The sequence below is a fragment of the Equus przewalskii genome, chromosome 11, assembly GCF_037783145.1.
Source record: "Equus przewalskii isolate Varuska chromosome 11, EquPr2, whole genome shotgun sequence".
NCBI classification, from domain to species: domain Eukaryota; kingdom Metazoa; phylum Chordata; class Mammalia; order Perissodactyla; family Equidae; genus Equus; species Equus przewalskii.
Window position 1 is genome coordinate 30321548 of NC_091841.1, and position 21907 is coordinate 30343454.

The 21907-nt window shown below is 61.1% G+C and overlaps 1 protein-coding gene and 1 long non-coding RNA gene across 17 annotated transcripts in view; one reads left to right on the forward strand and one right to left on the reverse strand.

The window, feature by feature from the left end:
* The window catches only part of ANO1 (anoctamin 1), a 168342-nt gene extending 146435 nt beyond the window's left edge, over positions 1–21907 (forward strand). For all 16 annotated transcript variants that reach the window (XM_070564372.1, XM_070564377.1, XM_070564379.1 and 13 more), the window contains 8 exons: positions 1104–1161; positions 2821–2921; positions 3606–3751; positions 6296–6448; positions 11988–12040; positions 13973–14157; positions 18473–18578; positions 20279–21907. In XM_070564372.1, the coding sequence (XP_070420473.1) occupies positions 1104–1161; positions 2821–2921; positions 3606–3751; positions 6296–6448; positions 11988–12040; positions 13973–14157; positions 18473–18578; positions 20279–20521 (1045 nt within the window). In that variant the 3' untranslated portion in view covers positions 20522–21907. The remainder of the gene's footprint in view (positions 1–1103; positions 1162–2820; positions 2922–3605; positions 3752–6295; positions 6449–11987; positions 12041–13972; positions 14158–18472; positions 18579–20278) is intronic.
* LOC139074394 (uncharacterized) lies at positions 1668–2362 on the reverse strand. The gene is made up of 2 exons (XR_011523978.1): positions 2126–2362; positions 1668–1713 (listed from the first exon to the last, which is right to left on the reverse strand). It is a non-coding gene; the product is annotated as an uncharacterized lncRNA (long non-coding RNA).

Genomic DNA, 21907 nt, shown 5'->3' on the forward strand with positions numbered 1-21907 from the left:
CTTTTCCCCAGCTGGCCCCTCCCGGTCCAGTAGGAGGCTCCCCTCCCCTACCCCCTGGGGAGAGGGGGCACCCGGGCCCAGGGCAGAGCGGGCGGTGTGGGTCCCATGGCCACAGAGTTCTGGGAGAGGCTCTGCTCCTGCTGGGGTGCCAGGCGTGGGGACCCTGGGTGGCAGGGACCCTGGACAGTGGAGATCCCAGACAGTGGGTACCCCAAACATCAGAGACCCCAAGCAGCAGGGACCCCCCAGTAGTGGGGACCCTGAACAGCAGGGATGATGGCCAGCAGGGGCCTCAGGCAATGGGGACTCTGGACAGTGGGGACCCCAGGCAGTGGGGACCCCGGGCAGCAGACCCCAAGGCGCTGGGCTCCAGATGCCCCCACAGTGGGTCGGGAGGACTCAGAGGGGCGAGGACCACAGGAGAAGGTGTAAGAAGTGCAGCCACAGGCCAGCTGGCTGTTTCAAGCTGGTGGCAGGGTGGCCCCCCGTGCCTGCACCCTCTGGAGCTGTCCTGAGCTTGGAGGGGCCTCTAGCCCACGCACCGAGCCTCCCCAGCACCCCTCCTTCCAGGGGCTGGCAGGTCTGGTCTCAGAACCCCTCCCCAGGTCTCCTTCCTCAGCACCGTGGTTTACAAGAGCCACTGCCACCCTCCCTCCCCAGGGTCCCAGAGCCGGGCCACAGGGTCCCGGGCCCGCCCAGAGCATCCATGACAACACAGCAGGCTCTCAGAGGGTCCCCCGTCCCCGCACGTCCCACAGGAAGCTGAGAGGGGCTACCCCGCCCCAGCCTGTCCGAGGTCCCCTCTTGTGACCTGGCCGTGGCAGGTGGCACGGTCTGCACCTGGGCAGCTTTGCCTGAGTCCCCTCCTGGCCCCCTCTCCCTCCGGCTGCCCTTCAGCCTCGTGGGTGCCTGATGAAGCTGGCTTGTCCCACCCCTCTGTGGGTTGGGGATCCCACCAACAGCAAACCCCTGTGGTGGGTGTCTCACCGGCGAGGGGTGGGGAGAAGCCTGCCGTCCACTCGCGGCCCCGCCTTCGGAAGCACAGCCCCTCGGGGTGTCCCCAAGCCGGGTCCCTCCTTTCTGACTGCCCCACATCGTTGCAGATTTGTGGGCCGCCCCGGCGACTACGTGTACATTTTCCGCTCTTTCCGGATGGAAGAGGTAAGTGAGGTGGCGCCCGTTTCCTGGGGCCCCTTCCACTCCGTTCCCCAATTTGGTCCAACGGCAAACTTGGGAGAAGCTACGGGGCACGTTGCCTACGGAGCAGCAGCGACGGCCTGCTCCCTCCTCGGGGGGCCTGTTCTGCCCTCGTTTCTGTTCAGACAGTTACACCGATTTTTTTTTTTCTTTTTCTGTAAGACCTTTAATGTTGTTTTCTCTTTGGTTAAGATGAATTCATGGGGAAAAAGCAGAACTCAGCTACGTTTTTTGGCTTTAACTTTGAAATGCCCGTCTCTCTCCTTCCAAACACAACGCTGGTGACCTTTGGCTTCTGCTCAGCGATTCCGGCTGCTGCGGGTCTGGTTAGCGAGCCAGCCGCCTTCTGCCGCGGGGTCCTGGCCCCCTGACTTGTTCTAATAGCTCCATCAGACCGATAGGAGGCTTCAGGGCCTGTCAGCGGTTCAGGCCTCGGTAGAACCGGTTGGCATTTCCAACTCCCAGAATAATTCAGCTTATTGGAAAATAGGGTGGTGGGTCTTCCTGATAAAGACCCTGCGAAACAGAGTAGGGAGGAGTGAGGTGGGTGTCAGGTACAGGGTGATCTGGCTGCCTGGGGCACAACCTAAAGGTTCAACCACCTGAGTACCAGGCCCTGAACATCCCAAGACGTGGGCTGCATCCACGGTATCGGATGTTTGTGAAAAGCCCATAACGTGCCCCCAGATTACGTGACACGTCCTTTACTTAGATGATGTCCTGTCAAATTCTTGAATGGTTGGAGAAGTTGGGAAAATGACTTTGAAGAAGAGAATAAAACAAAGGACATCCCTATTTTTTATGAAATGATGGCTCTCCAGCATATATTTTTGCCTGGGACTCAGAGAGGCGTCTGCTGTGCCCAGGGGGTCATCAGGGTCCCCTTTATTTCCCTTCACTCAGGGGAATTAAGCTTTTTGCCCATCACCTGCCTGCCCGACTCCTGGCCTGACGCAGCACAAGCCCGCTGAGGACGGGGGCATCAGGCTGCCTCACCACGTGGCTTTCCCTGCACGGGCCCAGCCTGCCGCGGCCCCAGGGGAGGAGGAAATCCAGCCCGGCCACTGCCCCTCCCCGGCAGTGTGCTCCCCTCTCCGAGCCTCGGTCCCACCCCGACAGCCTGTGGGCCAGGTGTGTCAGCTTCCTGGGGCGGCCGCAACACAATGCCATAGACCCGGGGCCTGGAAACAATGGAATTTTCTTCTCTGGCTGTTCTGGAGGCCGGAAGTCCAGAGTCCAGGCTAAGCAGGGCTGCCCTCCCCCCCGAAGTTCTAGGGGGGGTCCTTCCCGGCCTCTCTCCCAGCTTCCGGCGCTGCTTGCCGGCCTCTCTCCTGTCTCTGCCTTGTCTCCACTTCACCTTCTGCCCTCTGTGGCTCCTGGATTTTCTCTCTTCCAAGGACACCAGTCCCTGGATCAGGGCCCACCCCACTCCAGCGTGACCTCATTTCACTTGGTCACATCTGCAAAGACCCTGTTTCCCAATGAGGTCACATTCTGGGGCTCCCGGGGTTAGGACACGGAGGACACAGTTCTTTCACAACCCTCCCTGGGGGCTGCGGTCATCCCTCCAGGCGTCCGCGGTGGCTCGGCCGGGGTCTGACGCCCCTGCCCTCTGTCCCGCAGTGCGCCCCGGGGGGCTGCCTGATGGAGCTCTGCATCCAGCTCAGCATCATCATGCTGGGCAAGCAGCTGATCCAGAACAACCTGTTTGAGATTGGCATCCCGTGAGTAGCAGCCGGCCTCGCGGCGGAGCGGAGGAGGCTGGGCTGTGGGTGCCTGGGGGCTCTGACGGTGGTCTGGGTGACAAGTGATGTGGGGCCCGGACCAGGATGGGGGCACCGGGAACAGGGAGGTGGTGAGGACAGAGGGGAAGACGGGGCAATAGCCGCCCCACAGTGGATGAGGAGAGGGTGGATGTCGAGAGGACCCCCTCCTCCCCAACTGGGGGAGGATGTGGGGTACCGACGGGCGCCCCCAGACCTGCTGGCTCCCCAGGGTTGGCTGATGGAGGACCCGGAGGCTCTTGCCTTGTGCCCTTTGAGACTCCCATCCCGTTCCCTCCACAAGGCAGCCGGCCCTCCAGAGTCGGGCACGTGCTGGACTATTTTCCATGCTCTGCCGGACCCCTGACACCCGCGGGGCCCTCCCTGGGGGTTTAAGGCGGCAGTTCACTCTCCCTGCACCTCCGTTTCCTTATGTCACAAATAGAGCGATGACCCTCGCCGCCTGTCAGTGGGGGAAAGGGCAAAGGCCATTGCCGTGGAGAAGTCGCCGCCAATGAGTTAGGTCAGGATCTGAGACACGCGGCGGCTCAGAGAATCAGAAAGACAGCTTGGAGGGGTCGGACGCCAGCCCCCAGAACCCGCCTTCTCGGACCCCGAGCTGAGCGCACATCCCGCTCCTTTCAGGAAAATGAAGAAGTTGATCCGCTCGCTGCGGCTGCGGCACCGGAGCCCCCCTGACCACGACGAGTACGTGAAGAGGAAGCAGCGCTACGAGGTGGACTACACCCTGGAGCCCTTCGCGGGCCTGACCCCCGAGTACATGGAGATGAGTGAGTAGCGGCAGCGGAGAGAACCTGGGCCCCGGGGGCGGGCGGGGTGGAAACAGGCCGGCTTGGCGCCTGTGGGCTGGCTGCGGTCCGTTGCACGGAGCAGGCTCTCCGTAGGCACCCAGGGATTGGGGCTTGTCACCCGCAATTGTGTCACCGGGACAGGAGGATGCCCAAAGGTGGCATATAACTCTCAGGGGTGGGGCAAGGAGAGATGGGAAAAGGCCAGGGGTGGCCTACACAGCAGCCATCCTGTCTCCTATCTCTCCCTGCCTCCCTCTGCTCTGGCTGCACTTTACCCAAACATGCTGAGCTCACGCCTGCCACAGGGCCTCTGCACAGGCTGTGCCCCACCTGGAATGCTTTCCCCCTAACACCCATGTGGCTCACTCTCTCCCTTCCTTCTTCTCCCTTGCTCCAATTGTCCCCCACCAGAGGGGTCTCCCTGAGCAGTGTTTAAAAGGGGCAGCCCCTCCCCTGCACAGCCCTGACCTCTGTCCCTCCCCAGCTTTATGTTCCCATCACCAGCTGACACCTTCAGTCCTCACCGTCCCTTTCCCGTCTGCCTCTCCCAGTAGAATCGAAGCTCTGTGAGAGCAGAATCTTTTGTTTTTTGTTTTGGGGGTTTTTTTGCTCTTCACTGCAGTACCCCCTGCACCTAGAACTGGTCCAAGTATACAGTGGGCGCCCGATATGTGTTCTCTACCTGAACGGATGAGTGAGGGAGGTCGGGAAGACTCAGGGAGGGGGGTTCTCAGAGTGGTGTGCCCCCGGCCACCATGGGCAGCTGGTTAAAATGCAGGTTCTCAGGCCCATCCCTGGTCCGTGCAGGGTGACAAGCGGGCCTCTGCTTTTTTAACACACACCTGGGCCACCGCGGCCCGGGGCCGCTGTGGGGGTGAGGTGGGGGGCCGGGTGACCCGGGCCGTGCAAGCATTTCTGTTTAATTGCCTCACGAGCGCTTCCCTGTCCTCCTCCCGTTGGCCGAGTGGGTCCACATAAGAGGCTCCCAGCTCCCCAGACGGTTGTGCAGGAAGCAGACTGACTCAGGAGGACAAGAACCTTGAGACTTTAAAAAAATGGAGGCAGCGTTGTGCTCCAGTGACACTCTCTGTTTTCTCCTGGAGTAAATTCTGAGCCGAACCAGAGGCGGGCGGGCAGCTCCCCAGACCCCGTGGGTCCCCGTGGGCCTGCTCCCTCCCCGGCTGTCTACACTCAGCAGTGGGACCAGGGAGGAAGGCCTCCCCTGCCTGCGACCCCTGACCCTGCGGGAGGAGAGACACCAAGAGAAGCAGCCTGTGGTTGGCTAAGAGACTGGCAGTCGTCTCCCCAGGTTTTAATTTCTATCCCGTGTCCCGTATCCCTCTCAGCTTTGATGAAATCAAATTCCCGGGATGGGCGCCTCCTGCCCACCCAGGGAGCGGCCCGCCCCGTGCGCCCTGCTGGCTTTCGTGTCGCCACACCGCGGCCATCTTCTCCTGGAGGGCCAACTCCAGCCAGGCCCCCGGAGCCCTCAGGGGCCGCTGGACTGGAAGAAAAGGCCCAGCTTCCATTCCCTCCTCGCCTGTCCGTGCAAGAGGGGGCGGCGTCACTGGTGATCGGGGACCCACAGCCTTGGGCCTCAGCAGCCCCTGACCCCACACCCTCAGAGCCCCCGCCCCGAGCCTGTCCTATCCGAGGGCCTCTGTCACCTCCAGAGCCTGTAAGGGGCCCAGCGTCCACAAAAGCACCCTGTGGAGCCCCCCGCGGGGCAAGCAAGGCAGCAACACAGCCCCTCAACGAGGGCTGGCCCAGAGCCCCACCCGCCACTAACAATGGCCACACTCAGGCCGCCAGACACAGGGTGACATTCTGCCGGCTTCCTTGTTTACTGCCTGGCACCGAGCGCCCTTGGACGGGCTCCCGCCGTACAGTTCCTGAACCAGCCTCCCCGCTCCGTTCCGCTCAACAGCCCTTCCCTGACCCCTCCAGGAGCCGGCCCCGAGCCGGCTGCAGCCTTGGGGGCCGGAGATACCCCAGGGCCGGGCTGCTGCTGAGGATCCTGAGCCAGAGCGAGGGGCGAGACTGTCCGGACAGAGGGTCCCCGCCCGGCTCCCCGAGGCCCAATGGAAGGGGACGCTGGGGGCTCACAGAGACGCAGGCCCCCAGGGCCCGGGCACCTCTGGCTGATGGAAACCCTAGGGTCTCGCTCAGGGCCTGTCCCAGCCCCGACGCAGGATGACTGAGGCTGGCCCTTCTGCTCACAGGGTCTTTTTTCCCATTATGGATGAGTTTTTAAGATTAGACTTGTAAGTAAGTACATGCCCGTTATTCAAGAGTCTACATTGAGGACAGAGCAAAATTTAGCATCCTCCCCCAGCCCAGGGTCATCTGAGGTCACCCAGGGTCACCCGGGGTCACAGTGGGTGTACCCCAAAAGTCTTGCATACGCAGGTGCAGGTGAGCGCGTCTGAGGCAGGGGCCGCCTGCCAGACCCGGGGTCGTTCAGCTCGCGGGCCCGTGGGACAAGGGACGGCGCGTGCTGACCTCGGCCTCCGCTCTCTGCAGTCATTCAGTTTGGCTTTGTCACCCTGTTCGTCGCCTCCTTTCCCCTGGCCCCGCTGTTCGCGCTGCTGAATAACATCATCGAGATCCGCCTGGACGCCAAAAAGTTCGTCACCGAGCTCCGCAGGCCGGTGGCCGTCAGAGCCAAGGACATCGGTGAGTGGCCCTCGGGAGCAGGTTCCGAGCGCGTGCCGGGCTTGGGGAAGGGCTCCTGTTCCCCAGAAGCTGGAGGCAGAGCCGGCAAAGTGGCATCAGGCACAGCGTCCCCAAGGGCTCCTTGCTGCCCCTCCCCTGGGTGACACTCAGGGGCTCGGGTGGGGGTGATGCAAGACCCCAGGGCGCCTTAACCCCCCACCCCAGCCCCTGAGGTCCTAAGACGTATCGGGCACAGAGGACATTTGGGAAGAGGGAGTGTCTCAGCAATTGCTGCTCCAGAAAGCCCACGAGATGCATTCCTCTCGGCGGGTCCTCCACGCCCACTCCCGCCCCGGACGTTTGTGTGGCCCCGGAGCACAGAGCCAGACCAGGGGGGCTGCTGTGTTAGCAGGTGCCTTCCTGCACAGCACATCACCCACTCACGTGATGCTCACAGGAAGGAAGGAGGGAGCCCCTTCCGCTGACGAAGGAAGAGCCTTGCCCGTCCAGGTCTGGCGGAGAGCAGCCAGGCCTCCTAACCCCACACCACCCACAAGGGGTGTCACATGCACGTGGAGCAGGGGCTGGGCGTGGTCCTTTCAATGTCAGATAAGGATCAGCTTCCTAACAGAGCTATCAAAACCAGAGCAGACTTCTTTGTGGGGTGGTGAGCTCCCTGTCGCCAGGGGTATTTAATGTGGGCGCCCGTCTGTCCGGGAACAGTCAGGAATGTGGGGAGACCAAGCGGGCGGCGCCACGAGCACACCTACAAGGACGATGCCCATCCGATCTTAAAGGGAATCAGCTCAAACCGGGACCCAGTTTTCAAAATGAAAACGAAGAAGTCTTTTTTGGGACTTTATCTTGAAATGAGACGGAAGATTACAAGAATGTATTCATTCATCTCCGATTTAACACAGTTCGGTTGGAACCCAGAGGTGCTAGTTCTGGGAATAAACAAAGCTGGAAGCACATGCTGGGGATTCTGTCGTTTCACGAAATGAGGATTGCCCGCCAGCCTGGCGGGACGTCTGCACGTTGTGCTTTTGTGGCCCAAACATCAGGTTGCAAAAATGTGGGGGCCTCGTCAGTGCTTCCAGGAGCTTCTCCAGCCCTTGGCGTTGGCTCGCCCGTCTCGGGCTCTGCGGTCCCCGGCCGTGCTCTCTCTTCTGTTGTCGGCGGCCCTGCCTCCGTCCGCACCTCGGCCCCCGGTGGCCAGCTCTCCGCCATCCGCCTCAGAGACCACGTGGACTCTGGCTTCCCTTACGCGGTGCGGCCTCTTGGGTGGAACTGGACGGAATTACCGTTTTCACGATTCCAACCGGATGGCGGTGATTTCACCTGGTTTGCCTGCACCCCGCATCTGTGCCGGGTGCATCTGTCGCCTCCTAGCTGGGCGACCCCGACAGGGTCAGTGAGGACTCAGCAAGCTCACGCCCTCTGTAGGGTTTCCTTTATGATTTAAAAGGCTTTAAAAGCCCTGGATTCGCCTCATGGGGGGGCGGTGAGCGAGCCTTGCCCCTCAGCCACAGCCCTCCGTCCCAGAGGCCGGCAGTGGGTCTGCTGACGCGCCGGCTCAGAGCTCAGCGCGGTTTCCGTGAAGGCCGACAGTGAACGTTCATCGTTGTGGACCAGGAGGCCGCATGCTCGAGGCTTGGAGCAGCCGTTCTCACAGAAAGGCTGTTTCTCACGCTTTTTTCATTTCGCGCTTAAAAACGTAGACAGCCACTCTCGGCTCTGGGCTGTCCACACACAGGCCAGGCTGGATCCAGGCCTCGGATGGTACTCGCGGGCCCCCTGTGGAGCTCCAGGGGATGGGCCCCAGGGTCCGTAAGCACAGCACACCCTGCCGTGAGGACACGCTGGAGATCGGGGTCCATAGTGAACTCTTCCCGGGGCTTTCTGCCGTCGGGTACCCCCAGGAGCCTCCCGAGGATGCTTGGGCACATCCTTGGTCACACTTTCCAGATGGGGAGGCTGAGGTCAGCTGGTCAACAGAGTTGAGCTGGAACCCGAGACCTGAAGCCTTGGGTCCCTCCAGGTGCGACCCCCACACACACACGCCTCCTGGAGGAGAGGGTTTGCCCTGAAAAGCTTCCGCTGCCCGCCGAGGCCTCGCGAGGGCGGCCGGGGCGGAGTGCCAGGCGCTCCCAGCACAGCCCTGGAATTCTGGAGCCCCGTGCCCAGGGCAGGAAAGAAAAGAGCGTGGCCTCCCCGTGGCTCGCTCCTGACAAAGGCCTGATTCTCAGGCGCCCGGAGGCCCCGGGCGAGTCCTCTGCGGGCGTGTGTTTGCTTTGGCGTCCTCCGCTTGGCAAAGCCCTGGTTTAGGATGTCCCTCCAGCAGCCTCGGAAAACTCGCAAACCCACCAGGGGAAACGGGGCACCACGCCCACCTCCCCGGCTCTGTCTTTCCCACGACTTAGCAATGCTGGGACCCGTGTCTCCAGGGTTTTCACTCACTCACAGCTCCTCGTTTTTTTTCCCCGGTTCTTACGGGTCAGCAGCTGGCTTCCTGGTTCCTGTGTGGTTGGTTGGAGACATAATCTATCCTCCTTTCACGGGTTTGTTTCTGGCTCCTTGGACTGTAACTTTTCCTTGAAGAGACTTTTGTATTCTTCCTGTGATCCGTGCACGGCCCGAGGGGGCAGAGGGCCCCAGTGGCCCCCATGACCCGGACCCACAGCGCGGGGTGTGGCTGGGGAAGCTCTGCCACAAAGCACAGGCGCCTTGATGCCCCTGCCTGGCCACGGAGAGGGCGGCGTGGCGAGTCACGGCGCGGACCCAGGCCTCGGAACCGCCTCCAGCTTCCCAGCTCTGACCTTTGACACCGGGCTAACCCGCTTCCTGCTCACAAGCTCGGCGCCTCCGGAGCCTCTGCTCGACCGGCTCCTGGGCCTGTACGTGGGCAGCACGATGAGGAGCCCCTGGACGTGGGTCCCCTGGACGGCAGAGGCACCTCGCAGAAGAAGGCAGCTCCCCCTGCAAGCTTTTTGTAAATGAAGCCCAGAGACTCTGCCCAGAGAACAGCAGCCCACTGCGCCCAGAGATGGTCAGAGCGTTATTCTCGCCCTGGAGGGTCGCAGCTCCAAGAGAGGCTCATCCCGGGGCAGAGGCTGGCGTCCTGGGTTTACATTTTGTAAACCCGTGCCCGTGCCTCTGGTTTGGGGACCACGCAGAGGACCGTCGGCCTGGACGTATAGGCATCACAGCGCCTGCAGGACAGGCTCAGCTCTGGGCTCTGGGAGGCTCTCCTTGGCCCAGCCCGTCTCCCAGCCTTGTCACTCCTGTGTCCCGTCGTCCCCTCGCCCGGCCCATTGGGCCGACCCCAGACCGTCTCTTCGTGCCGAGCTCAGACGCCGCGTCCCGCGGGAGCCCCCTGCCTGAGGCTTCGACCTGCCGGGGCTCACCGCACCCCACCCAAGTCAGAGGTCGCAAACTCAGACCCTACAGGGCCGGGCTGGCCGCGTGAACAAGGGGATGATCAGAAGGAGGAGGAATGCCCTCCCGGCCACAGGGCAACACGCCCGTTCCCATCTTCCTTGAGTGTTTGTCACCCCACTTTAGTGGGGACCTGGGTTAGATGAGTGTTTCTCTCAGCGGGTAAAGGGAGGCCCCACAGGGCGGAGAACAGAGCTGCCTACACGGCCCGGCAGAACGGGGTGCCACCGCCAGCTCTTGTCCCCGAGATGTGCCAGCCCGCTGTGACCAGGCCTGAGGCTCGCTCAGAAGTGGCAAGTCGAGATTTTAAAAAATATGTCATCCTGATTTGTAAACATCCGTCAACACCTTTTAAGTCGCGGGCACACCCCACAGAACACCCATGCACGTGGTTGTGGCTCGCAGGCCGCCGTTTTGCAACCTCTGCTCTGGCATCGAGAGTCTGGTGGGAAAGGCTTTCTACGCTCACGCAGTCACTCAGCAAACATTTACCCAGCAGTGCCAAGCCCTGTGTGCCAGGCACTGTGCTGGACCCAGGAGACACACAAGGGCGTGCAGTTCACAGCCCCACCCCGGGAGCTTGGAGTCTAGGAAAGGGCTCCCAGCCCCCACGACACGCAGCCGTGAGCATCTGGGCAGGACAGTCAGATGTGTGACCGCCAGTTGTGCCATCTTCCGCTCACTTGCACCCCATGTTCTTCCTTCCTTCCGGGGAGACGGATGGGATGGGGTGGACCGACCGTGCCCCGAGGCCATGCAGAGCCACATGACTATTCCTGCCACCACTTCTGGCAGGAAAGCAAATTGAGACACCCGCTCCAGTGGGGAAGACGGGACAGCACCACGACAAACGTCCCGTCTCGGGTTAGGTCGTAGCTCGCCTGGCGCCAGGGCTCCGACAGGACCCAAGAAGGTGATCCCCGCTTCCTGCCCAGCCTGGCAGAAAGCCACCACATGCCGGCTGTCCCGGAATCGTCATCGGCCGGGACTGGGGAGCAACAGATCTGGACACTTCACCCTTTGACCTCGGGGGCTGCGTCGGAGCCTGTGGCTTCTAGCTCCTGGGCCACAAGGGGCTGCACTCCCACTGTCTTTGCAGTTCACAGCATCACCCCCAAAATGGGCCTTGGAGGTGCCCGCAGCTCGGCAGAAACGCCCGTGGGTAGCTCTCCCTGGTCTTGCGCCATCTCCGCCCTGGGGAGACAAACCCCATCTGCCACATTCTTCCCTAATGACAGCGACACCCAGTCCTTCCGCTCCCGCCCTTTCTGAGACGGGTGCTGTCTGTCATCGCCCATCAGGGATCTGGTTCGGGGCGGGGAGGGAGAGCGCCTGGACTGGCCTCCCAACCCAACGCCGCCCCTGCCGTGTGTCTGGCCCCCTAGGCAAGTTCAGGGTGAGGGTAGTGGTCGGGCAGGGGGCGCCTGGCCCCTTTCCAGGAGTCACAGCATCGACGCCCTAACAAGCAGGGCCCGCTCTGGGCCCTCGGAGGAGGCGCGTCCTTCTCGGGCTCTGCTAGGGAGGCCAGCGGGGGAGCATGCGTTTCCCAGGTGCCGAGTGGTGGTCCATGTGACTGGGTGCGAGCTGCGCCCTGGGTGACGGAAACAAGGAGGCGTCCAGACGAGAAGCAGTTCGCACCGCACGGCTGTCAAATCATCATGCCCGGAGGCGGGGGGGCCCTGGCTTCGCTCGGCGGCCCCGGCACCACCTGTGGCGTGTCCCTGCATAGTTATCCTAGCAGCAGAGCGCTAGTCCAGTGCCTGCCACGTGGGCAGGAGCGGTGCCCAAACGGAATCTTTGTCTCTCTAGCAAAAAGACTTCGTCTGAGCCAGTTAGTAAAACAAACAAGTCCGTGGAGATGGCTCAGAAGCACTTGGGGACCAGCTGTTTTTAGGCACCTCTTAGAGGCTACGATTTGCTTACAAACAGCTGATGAGCCGGCCCAAGCCGCGGGCTCTGTCGTCAGCCAGGCTCCCCCGGACCCCCCCCCCAAGGACTCTGCTTCCCCGCGCCTCTGACCAGGCCCCAGAAAGGGCCAACCCGGCGCCCGCCAGGCCCCCGGCCGGAGTTTCTGAGAGCCAGGTGCGGAGGTCCCTAAACTCTGCCTCTCTCCTCCCCTCAGGAATCTGGTACAACATTCTCAGAGGCGTCGGGAAGCTGGCCGTCATCATCAACGTAAGTGACGTCGGGGCCTCTGCCGCCTGGAGCCCCTCCGGGGAGCTGGGGGCGTCTCTGCCTCCACCCCGTGTGACCCCAGGTGTCGAGGGGGCGGGCGAGTTCTGGGTGGGAGTAACGAATTCTTCTGGACCTTTTTCTGCAGCCTTGAGCAGACTTCCCCACCGTGCCCACCTTGACCCCTGAGTCCACTCTCTCCCCAGGGTCCTGAGAATATACGAGACAGAGAGATTCCTCATTGGCTGTCATTCTGCTCTTTTCCAATAGTCTTTCCCCTTTACCTGAAATGCATGCCTGCTCTAAAGGGTTGGAAAATGCTGAAACTTGGAGAGAAGAGGAGAAACCACACACGTGCACACGCACACACGTGCACACGCACACACATGCACACACACACACAGCTCACTAAGCACAGTGCTCTCCCCCAGGGTCCCCCTCCCCTGCGTCTCGCATCCCGTCCTGACACACTGTGCCACCCCCCCCCCCCCAGCCTCTCCTACCACCAGGCCTGCAGGCTGCGAGCGTCCTGCCCCCTCGGTCACAGCAGACCAGCCCTCAGGCTCCCTGGTGGCCTCTGGTCCAGGTCTGCCTGAGTCTGCCGGGGCCTGGATCCCCCTGGGTTTAGTTAGCTCTGTCCAGCCGTCCCCAACACGTGCTTCAAAGCCCAGGGCTGAATCCCGGGCATGTGAACCCCAGGAGCCCCAGAGCATCCGCGGTGACACCACCTGGTGACCCTCGCCCCGCCACCCGCTGCCCAAGCTGGACGGAGCCCCCAGAAGCTTGCATGTGGGGTGGTGGGGCTCCCCAGAGCAGACAGTCAGTCATTTGGCTGAACGGCCCGGATGCTGGGTCAGGGTCACAGCGAGGCCCTGGGACTCGGTCCCCACAGCACCGGAAGTGATGCTCAGCCGGAAGGGACCCGCGGACACTGCTCTCCCGGCTTGTGGGCAGCCCTGCCGACCACCCACTCCCCCCGGGTTGAGGCCTTGAACGCTCATCCAAGGGAAGCCGTAGGCAGAGCGCGAGCACGGGACAGCGACGGCTCCTTATCCCGCCCCAGCAAGCGAGCGCAGGGCTCCGAGGCAGGAGGGCGTGCTTTGGCTGGGGGCGGGGGTGCCGGAAACGCTGAGGTGTGGCCCATCTGGAGCACAGGGTGCTGTCAGCAGCTGGGAACCAGCCGGACATCTCGTGAGAACCACCAACAGCAACCATAATAATGGCAGCTAGCATTTATAGAGCGTCCGGAATGTTCTGGATTCTTCTAAGCTCTGTCAGTGCACCCATCCACTAGGGCACACACAGCCCTCGAAGGCAGAGGGTTGTTACAGAGGTGAGACAACCGAAGCACAGAGAGGTCAGGCAACTTGCCTGAGATCACACAGCCAGAAAGAGGCAGAGCTGAGCTTCACCCCAGGCCGTGAGGCTCTGATACTGGCATCACCCTGCCCTGCCCCCAGGGGCGGCTCTGGAATAGGATGAGCTGGGTCAGACCTTGACAGTTTACAAAGCACCTTCCCCTCCGTGCCTCCTCCTTTTTCAAACAAGCCAGGAAGGCGAGGTTTTACGCAAGGTGGTGATGTTATTCCTGTCTGACAAGAACAAAGTGGAGGCACAGAGAAGTTAGGTCACTTATCCAAGGGCACACAGCCAGTGAGAGGCGGCCAGCTTTCGTCCCCATGCCTTGCCGTCACAGGCGTCCCATTCTCAGCCCCGGGCCCCCTCCCCCGGCTGCGGAGGGGCAGACAGGAGTGCCCTCAGCCCTTCATTTGTTCACTCAATGTGCCGAAGCCACGTGGTCACATTTGTCAACTTGTGGGCAGAGTGTCACATGGCCAGGCCCCAGGGCCATCGCCGCCGTGGCTCATGGGGGGGCATGTCTCCCTCTGCTGCCCAGCTGGGGGTCCGTGCTGACCCCGCTGTCCCCTGTCCCAGGCCTTCGTGATCTCCTTCACGTCCGACTTCATCCCCCGCCTGGTGTACCTCTACATGTACAGTGAGAACGGGACCATGCACGGCTTCGTCAACCACACCCTCTCCTCCTTCAACGTCAGCGACTTCCAGAACGGCACGGCCCCCAACGACCCCCTGGACCTGGGCTACGAGGTGCAGATCTGCAGGTACCGCTCTCTCGGCTTCTCTCTTGGAAGAGCCACGTTGGGTGGGTTTCTGGGAAAACTCCGATTGGAGCCAGGATTCTTTCAGGACCAGGTCACGGAACAGCGTGACCTTCCTTCAAGGAAAAGAAAAGATGCCTGGGGTGGGCGTAGGAGGTGATTTATTAGTTCCTTTAACTAAGAAGTCCAGGATAGCTTCAGGCATGGCTGGATCCAGGGGCTACAGTTTGCCATCAGGCCCCACTCTGGCACTGCCTCCCAGCTTTGCATTCCTCCATGTTGGCGTCGTTTTCTGGCAGGCAGAAAGGATCCCTCTGCAGCTTTATAACCTCTCTGCTCAGGAGTCCCGGTGAGAAGAATTTCTCTTTCCCAGTAATCAGAAAAATCCCAGGATCGAGTCTCACTGGCCTGCTTGCATCACAGGCCCATCTGTGAACTAATCGCCGTTGCCAGGGGTGGGGGGCTCTTACTGTCTAGGCCTCGGTCATGTGCCAGGGTGTGGGGTCATAGTCAGAGAACTGGGGGGCTCCCAAGGAAAACTGAAGTGCTGTGACTCAAAGAAGGGATGCTGGATGCTGGGCAGGCAAAAGCGACAGATAGCGGAGATAGTCAAACCTGCAGGACCCCTTCAGCTGGCCAGACACGCAGGAAGGCCCCGGGAAAGAGGGAGGCGAGAACAAGGACAGGGGAGTGCGAGGCAGAGCCGGGCCTGGCCGTTCGCTGTGCAGCCTCCACGTGCCAGCCTGGGCTGGGGGCTGGGGACTTGGGAGCAGGTGGCATGTCCCTGCCGTCCGGGGTCCTCGATGCAGGGGGGCGACAGAAGCCTAAACAGGTCAGTCTCAAGGGGTGCTAGGAGCCGGAAGCCCAGGTGAAGGGTGGAGGCAGTGGGAGGCATTCCAGGGGGAGGAGCAGAGAGCTGAGACTCTGAGGGTGGTGCCCATAGCCAGCTCCGTCCTCCTGGAGCACGAAGTGTAGCAGGAGACGAGGGGGCCGATGAGACAGAAGGAGCAGGCAGGGGCACGACATCCCAGGGCCAGCACACAGAGGACTGTTGCACGATTGACCTCTGGCTTTGCAGTGAGGCTGAGAGCAGGGAAGCAGGATCGAGAGACGGTGTGATCGCAGCCTGCTGAGCCACCGTGGACGGTCTGAACTGTCTCCAGCCAGCCGAGACTCAGAACACAGAGGCCGCAGGGGCCCAAATACGCGTCACAAAGCCCGTGCCACGAAGCCGGCCCCTTTCCGCACAGGGCAGGCTGTCCTCCAGCCTGTCTGCTCTGACTCGGCACATATTCTGCTGAGCTTAATTCTGCGTCTCCGTCCCCCTCGGCTGAGCATCAGGGAGTGGAGGACACTGCCGGGGTGCAGGGAGGTGACAGCAACAAGAAGCGGCTTGTGGCTGCAGCAAAAAAAAAACAGGCCCAAGAGACGGAAACACAGAACCACCTGGGTCGTTGGAAAAGGCCAGCCGACCCACCCCGCGTGGGTGCCGCTGCTGGCGGCCCCGTGGCAGATGTTCCCAGGGGGCCTGAGTGACTGAAGGACAATTTCAGGATGCCCTGTGTGTGTGCCGGCTCCGGGCGGGGGCAGCCCCTCCTCTGGGACCCGGTGTAGCAGCGGGAAGTGGGGACGAGGTGGAGCAGGTCTGCCGTGGGGAGGGCAGGCGACCCAGCCAGACTCGGACACAACACGGCTTCCAGAATCCCAACCCCCACGCGGTCCCGCGCACACATATGTGGGCACGTGCATCCCGGGAAAGGCCTGGAGTGATCTGCCCCGACCCTCTGCGTGGTCCCCTCGGGGAGGACACGGCGCTGGGGAGCGGGACGTCCAGGGAAGGGACTGAGAGGCCCCCGTCCCCGCCCTTGCACAGGCTCGTGCTGCGGGCGGGACCGGCCCCCCCAGCCTCGGGCCCGGCTCTGCGCGGGTCGGGTGGCACCAACGCCTTCTCTGCATGTGTGAACGTTCCACGCCAAGAACACACTCAAGCTGGACCTCTAACTAAAAGCAAATTTTACAGGAAGAGTGATTTTACTAGAAATTCTCTCCGCCATGTCGGTGTTGATGTCTGTAGGGTGAACTCCGGTTTTCAGGAGGACACGGGCCATCGAGCTGCAGGCCCTGGTTAAGAAAGCAGCCCCCCCATCCCAGGCATCCGTCGGGGTGTCCTGGCCACACGGGGAGAGGCCGCAGAGACAGGGCAGAGACCCCGTTTTTAAGTGTCTGGTTGCTTTAACCCCCTAGAGATGGAAGACTGGGGGCCAGACCCCTCTGCTCCCCAGGGTTCCGGTTTAGCCCGGCCCTGCCCCACCCTTGGCCAGCATCGTGTGCCACAGGTGCTGCGAGCCCCACACCTCCGCTGGCCGCACCCATGTCAGGCCGCCACCCAGAGGAGTTGGCAGTCGGGGGGAGACAGCGCCCAGCCCAGCCTCGGGCGGCCGGTGTGGGAGAGGCGGCAGAGCTGAGAGCTGTGGTCGCTGCTGGTACCATTTACTCCTGTGCGGAAACGGGCATTGTCTCATTTAATGCTCCCAGCCACCCCCAGAGAGGGCATTATCTTTCCCCCTGGGGAGCTGGCAGACTCAGTAAGGGAAAAGGCTGAGAGCTAAGCAAGGGAGAAAATAAGATCATCTCTGGCGGAGGTCAGCACAGGTGGCAGGAGGTGGCCTCTGGACAGGTCTACAAGTGGGCTTTGAGGCATGCATAGGAGTTTGCCAGGTGACCCAAACACGTTTCCCAGCATCCCAGGGTGGCTGGCCTTGAGTATAGAAAGAGGGAGGAACAAGTGTGTGTGGCTTCTGACACTGGGAGAACGAGGGCTCCCTGTTCCCATTGGAGAGCAGGTTGTACAACTTCTGTGTCACTCGGCAGCTGGCACCAGAGTGTGTGTTCAGGCCCGATCTTATCTCTGGGGTTGGCAGCTGAGCACTGAATGGCTCCTCAGAGACTCCCCTGCAGCTCCCTCTGGACATAAACCTCCGTGGGTCGGGGGCCCCGTCTGTCGTGTTCCCCTGCTGAATCTTCAACCCTGAAACGGGACCTAGCATGTAGTAGCTGCTTAATAAATGCTTGTGCTGTGGCTCAGTGAGAGAAGGCCAAACAGAGGCCCAGAGATGCCAAGTGATCGTGCAGAGACACCCAGCGAGGCGGCCGCTGGTTCTGGGTCTGGGCCCCAGGGCCAGGCGCCTCCTCTCCTGGGTTCTGGGCTGGCCCTCAGCTCTTCAGGGACCAGCAGGGGCGCACCTGCGGCCCCACGTCTAGAAACGGGCTTTCCCTGCCAGCTGTGGGGAAGCTTTTCCAACACACAGCACAGCACGGGAGCAGCCCCGGGAAGGCCACGCCCGGGCGGACGTGTTCCCCCCGCCCAGATTCGGGGAGCAGTCGGGGGGCCTCGGTGGAGACAGGACCCCGGATTCTTGCCCCCATGCTGCACCCCCCCCAGACTGGACGTCTCCGGGCCTCTGAAAAAGGACATGGCACGCCCTGAGCACAGGAGGGCCCGTCACTCCGGTAGTGGACAGACGGAGCAAAGACCCTGCTCCACGGGACCGGGCACAGTGGTGGGACCAGGGGCGAGGGGTGACCGAGCTCATCTCCGAGCAGGAAGGCCCTGGGCCGCGGCCCCAGGTGGTGACTCCGGAGTAGGTGGGCTCATGTCACGTAGGGACAGAAGGGAGGCGCCCAGAGGCCGCAGCTGGAGGAGAGGACAGGGCCCCAGAGCGCCCGGGGCAGGGCGGGCCTGGGGACAGTCACCCGAGGGCCCCAACCACACCCACACCAGCAACTCTGATAAGATGTTTAGTTTTTTTCCAGTAGTTTCCTGGAAAAGAGGGAGAGGTGGTTTTCAAACTGTGTTTCGTGGAACCCAGCCTGGAGTTGTGTGAACGATGGGGTTGGGTTGGGGTGAGGGGGGCCCAGGCTTGGGGAACCCCACCCCCCTGCAACCCGGGGGTCCCCACTGGCTCTGGGGGACCTACTGGGGCATCAAGTGCAATTTCACTTTGGAAAAAGGCTTCCACTGGAACCCTGGACCAGGCGGTCCCAGAGCCACCTGTCTAGTGTCTGCATTTCCCACAAAGCCCCTTGGGCCCTGCCCAGCCCCCGGTGGGTCCCAGCCTCCCCCCAACATGGAGCGAGGCTGGCTGGCTGTGCGAGCGGGCTGGGCTGGGGCGTCCTCCCCAGGGAGGGCAGGCTTCCTGGAGGTGGCGGCGTGGGATCCGGCTCAGGCTGCCCTGACCCTCTCTCCCGAGCTCCACGGGGCCGGCCAGAACCCCGGCTTCCCCTCAAAGACCCGCCCTCACTGCCGGCTCTTTGGCAGGTACAAAGACTACCGGGAGCCCCCGTGGTCGGAGCACAAGTACGACATCTCGAAGGACTTCTGGGCCGTCCTGGCAGCACGGCTGGCCTTCGTCATTGTCTTCCAGGTGCGCAGGGCCTGTCTGTGTCGGGCTCGGGAACCAAGATCCTGGGGAGGCGCTCTGGGCCCAGAACAGGCTCAGGAAGGCAGGAGCTGGCCGGCGTCTGGGGTTCGGGGGCCTGGAGACCCCAAGAGGGACCCCCAAGGAGGGGGGCCAGGCCCTGTCCAGAGACAGGTCCCAGGAGACCCTCAGGAGTACAAGGAAGGCAGGGGGCTGGGCCAGCACTGGTGGAAGCGTCTGGACTGATCTGGAGAGAAGGCAGGTTCAGCTCAGTGTGAGTGGTCTCACTGAAGGAGACACGAAGGAAGGGAGACCCCCCCACCTCGGTCTCTCCCCTCGGTCTCTCACTATCTCTGTGCAGCAGATGTCCCCCCGCCCCCATGGACAGGGCCAGTACAGACAGGAGGGCAGTGAGCTCCAGGGGCCCAGCCCCGCCCGGCCCAGACTCTGGGGAGGGGAGTGGGCTAACGCTGAAGCCAGGGTGATTCCCAGTGGACAGGACCCCAGACAGAGAGCCAGCTGGTACACGCAGAGGCTGAGGTCCCAGAGATGGGAAGGCACCCATAGCCACCTGGGCCCTGCCAAGGTCCCATTCACATGTGTCCCCCTAGCACCTGGAATCTCAAGAAGGGGGTTCAAGCTCCAGCTCTGCCCCTTACACACAGTGTGGCTTCAAACAGGACTTCCACGCCCTGAGGCCCTGCTGCCTCCTCTGTCAGCTTTCCGTAACACTCTGCAGTCAGAACAAGTGTCTGGGGCCAGGTTCCCCAGAAGCAGAGCCTGAGACAAGGATTCTGCGCAAGTGGGTCATTGAGGGAGGCCCCCGGACAGGGGAGGGAGCTCAGCAAGGAAGGATCCCAGCTGGAGATAGCCGTACCTCATCCCACGGGGAGCTCCAGAGCATGAATCCCAGCTTGAGGCAAGAGAGCCCGTCTGGTCAGCCCGTGTTGGCTGGTCATTGACTGTGGGCTGTGCAGGCCTGGAAGACGGAGACAGACGGGAGGGAGCAGTTCCCTGGGGAGGGGACATCTGTGAGCATTCGCAGCCAACACTGGCCACAGCCGGGGGCTGGGAGTGCCAACAAGGAAGGGGCATCTGGGGGCCCCGGCACCGTCCATGACAAGGCAACTGACTCAGCCAGACGTGCTAACAATTGATCCCTGGACAGAAGTCTAAAAAGCAAAGAGATTTCGGTTTTTCTATAAAAACCAACTCATTTGCGTACTGTGCACCAGAATCTCTGCAGTGAGGGGCAGACGCTCAGGGTGACCCTGGCGGGGGGGCCTTGCAAACTGCAGAGGGGCCTGCAGAACCAGTAGACAGTTTCGGTTCCCTCCGTTTCTGTGCGATTCCTATTTTAGCTATTTTCCTTCAAGCCTTAAGACTCGTTATATTTGGTGATGCGTGACCGATCGGATCATTTCTCCAGCCTCCCAGCCAAGGGATCGAGAATCCTTCCGACTTTTCCTATTTACTGAGCTCAGAGTCTTTCAAGAAAGTCAGCAAACGTTTCCGGAGGGCCCGCTGGGTGGGGTCCTGCCTCGTTTATTCCTTCCAGGAAACGGAGGCCCGGGGAGCTCAGAGGATGTGCCTGAGGTCCCAGGGCCGGGTGACGGGGTGAGGTGCTGCCAGGTGGGGTGCAGGTAGAGATGGGGAGCATCTCCAGGGTCCTCCTTCGCACCCCCACACGCTGACTCTCCTTGCAGAACCTGGTCATGTTCATGAGCGACTTTGTGGACTGGGTCATCCCGGACATCCCCAAGGACATCAGCCAGCAGATCCACAAGGAGAAGGTGCTGATGGTGGAGCTGTTCATGCGGGAGGAGCAAGGCAAGCAGCAGCTGCTGGACACGTGGATGGAGAAGGATCGGAAGAAAGATGAGCCGTGCAACAACCACAACCCCAAAGCCTGCCCGGACAGCGCCGAGTACCCCGGGGGCGCCCTGTAGCGGCCTCCGGTGGCCCCAGCGACGGGCACCCTCTCCCGGGCGGGTGGCTTCTCGCCTTCCCCGGGCCTGGTGGCTCCTGTGTTTGCTGCAAACAGGGAAGACCACATTCTGATAGGACAACATTTTTCTGTCTCTTTTTTCCTCCTTGTTTTTGCACAAAACCATTATGCAGGGAATTTTTTTATCTTTAGTCTTCGAGGTTAATCACGATTGCAGGGGCAGGGTGATGACATGCAGCGAATGTCGGGGGCTCCGCAGGAACGATTCTTGGAGACCTCGGGTCTCCCGTGCGGTGGACGGTGAACAGAAGCTTCCAGAAATCTTCTTCAGTCCCCCCGATGCCTTAAGAGAGGCGCAGGTGGATGGGAGTCCAAGGCATTGGCTGAAAGCTCGGGTGACACCCGAGGGAGACAGAGAAACCGATAAGGAATAAATGATGTCGGTGCCGGTTCCAAAAGGCGTCACCTGCCTCTGGGTCAGAAAAGCGAGATGACTTTTCACCCCCTTTTCCTTCTGTCGGTTCAGAAACCGAGACACCCTGGTCGGAAAGAGAGGTGCCCCGGCCCTGTCCACTCAGGGGGCTGGGCGCTTAGCATTTACTCTCGGAGAACGAGGGGGTGCAGGTGGCCCTGAATGTGCAAATGACCAGCATCTTTGGGGTCCCCACTGTCAGCTGATCTCGACCTTGTCCTTGTGGGACAAACCCAGGATGAGAGGAACACAGGCAGCAACAGAGAGCCTCGGAGGCATTTCTAGAGACGGCATGAGGGTGTCAAGAAGGCTTCAGGCGCCCGGGGAACACTGAAGCTCTAGGATATTTATTGGGGGTTTTTGGTGAATCAATTCTATGGTGGATTTGAGGGGTTTTTTTCCTGTAGCTTTAAGGTGGAAGGAGTTTATTTTCTTAGTTAACCAAATATCATTGAGAGGAATTTAAAATACTGTTACTACCAAAGATGTTTATTAATAAAGCTTTCTATTTTGGTAACACTTATCTATATTTTTACTTACAGGAATGTTACTGTTGGACAATTATTATTTGCAAAGCTTGTAAAGACCAGTCTCATAGATGACATGAGTAATCTAAATTTGCCGCCGTTCTACTAACCGATTCTCTGAAATTTCTCAAGCACCAAGGGACACATAAAAAGAAACGTGTCACCAAAGGGAGGCAAGAGAACGGCGCGTCTGTCTCAGACGTGCGGTTGGCGTGACGCCGACTTTCCCGTAAGCCGCCAACTGTGACTGAAGCCCAGAGGTGTCGTAGATTTTCCTTATTTGCTAAAATCATGCAATCTGATGCTTCTGTTTTCTTTTGTACAGTAAATAGTTTGAAATGGAGTTTTTGTATATAAATATTGTATTAAAAATTAGGTGATTACCAAA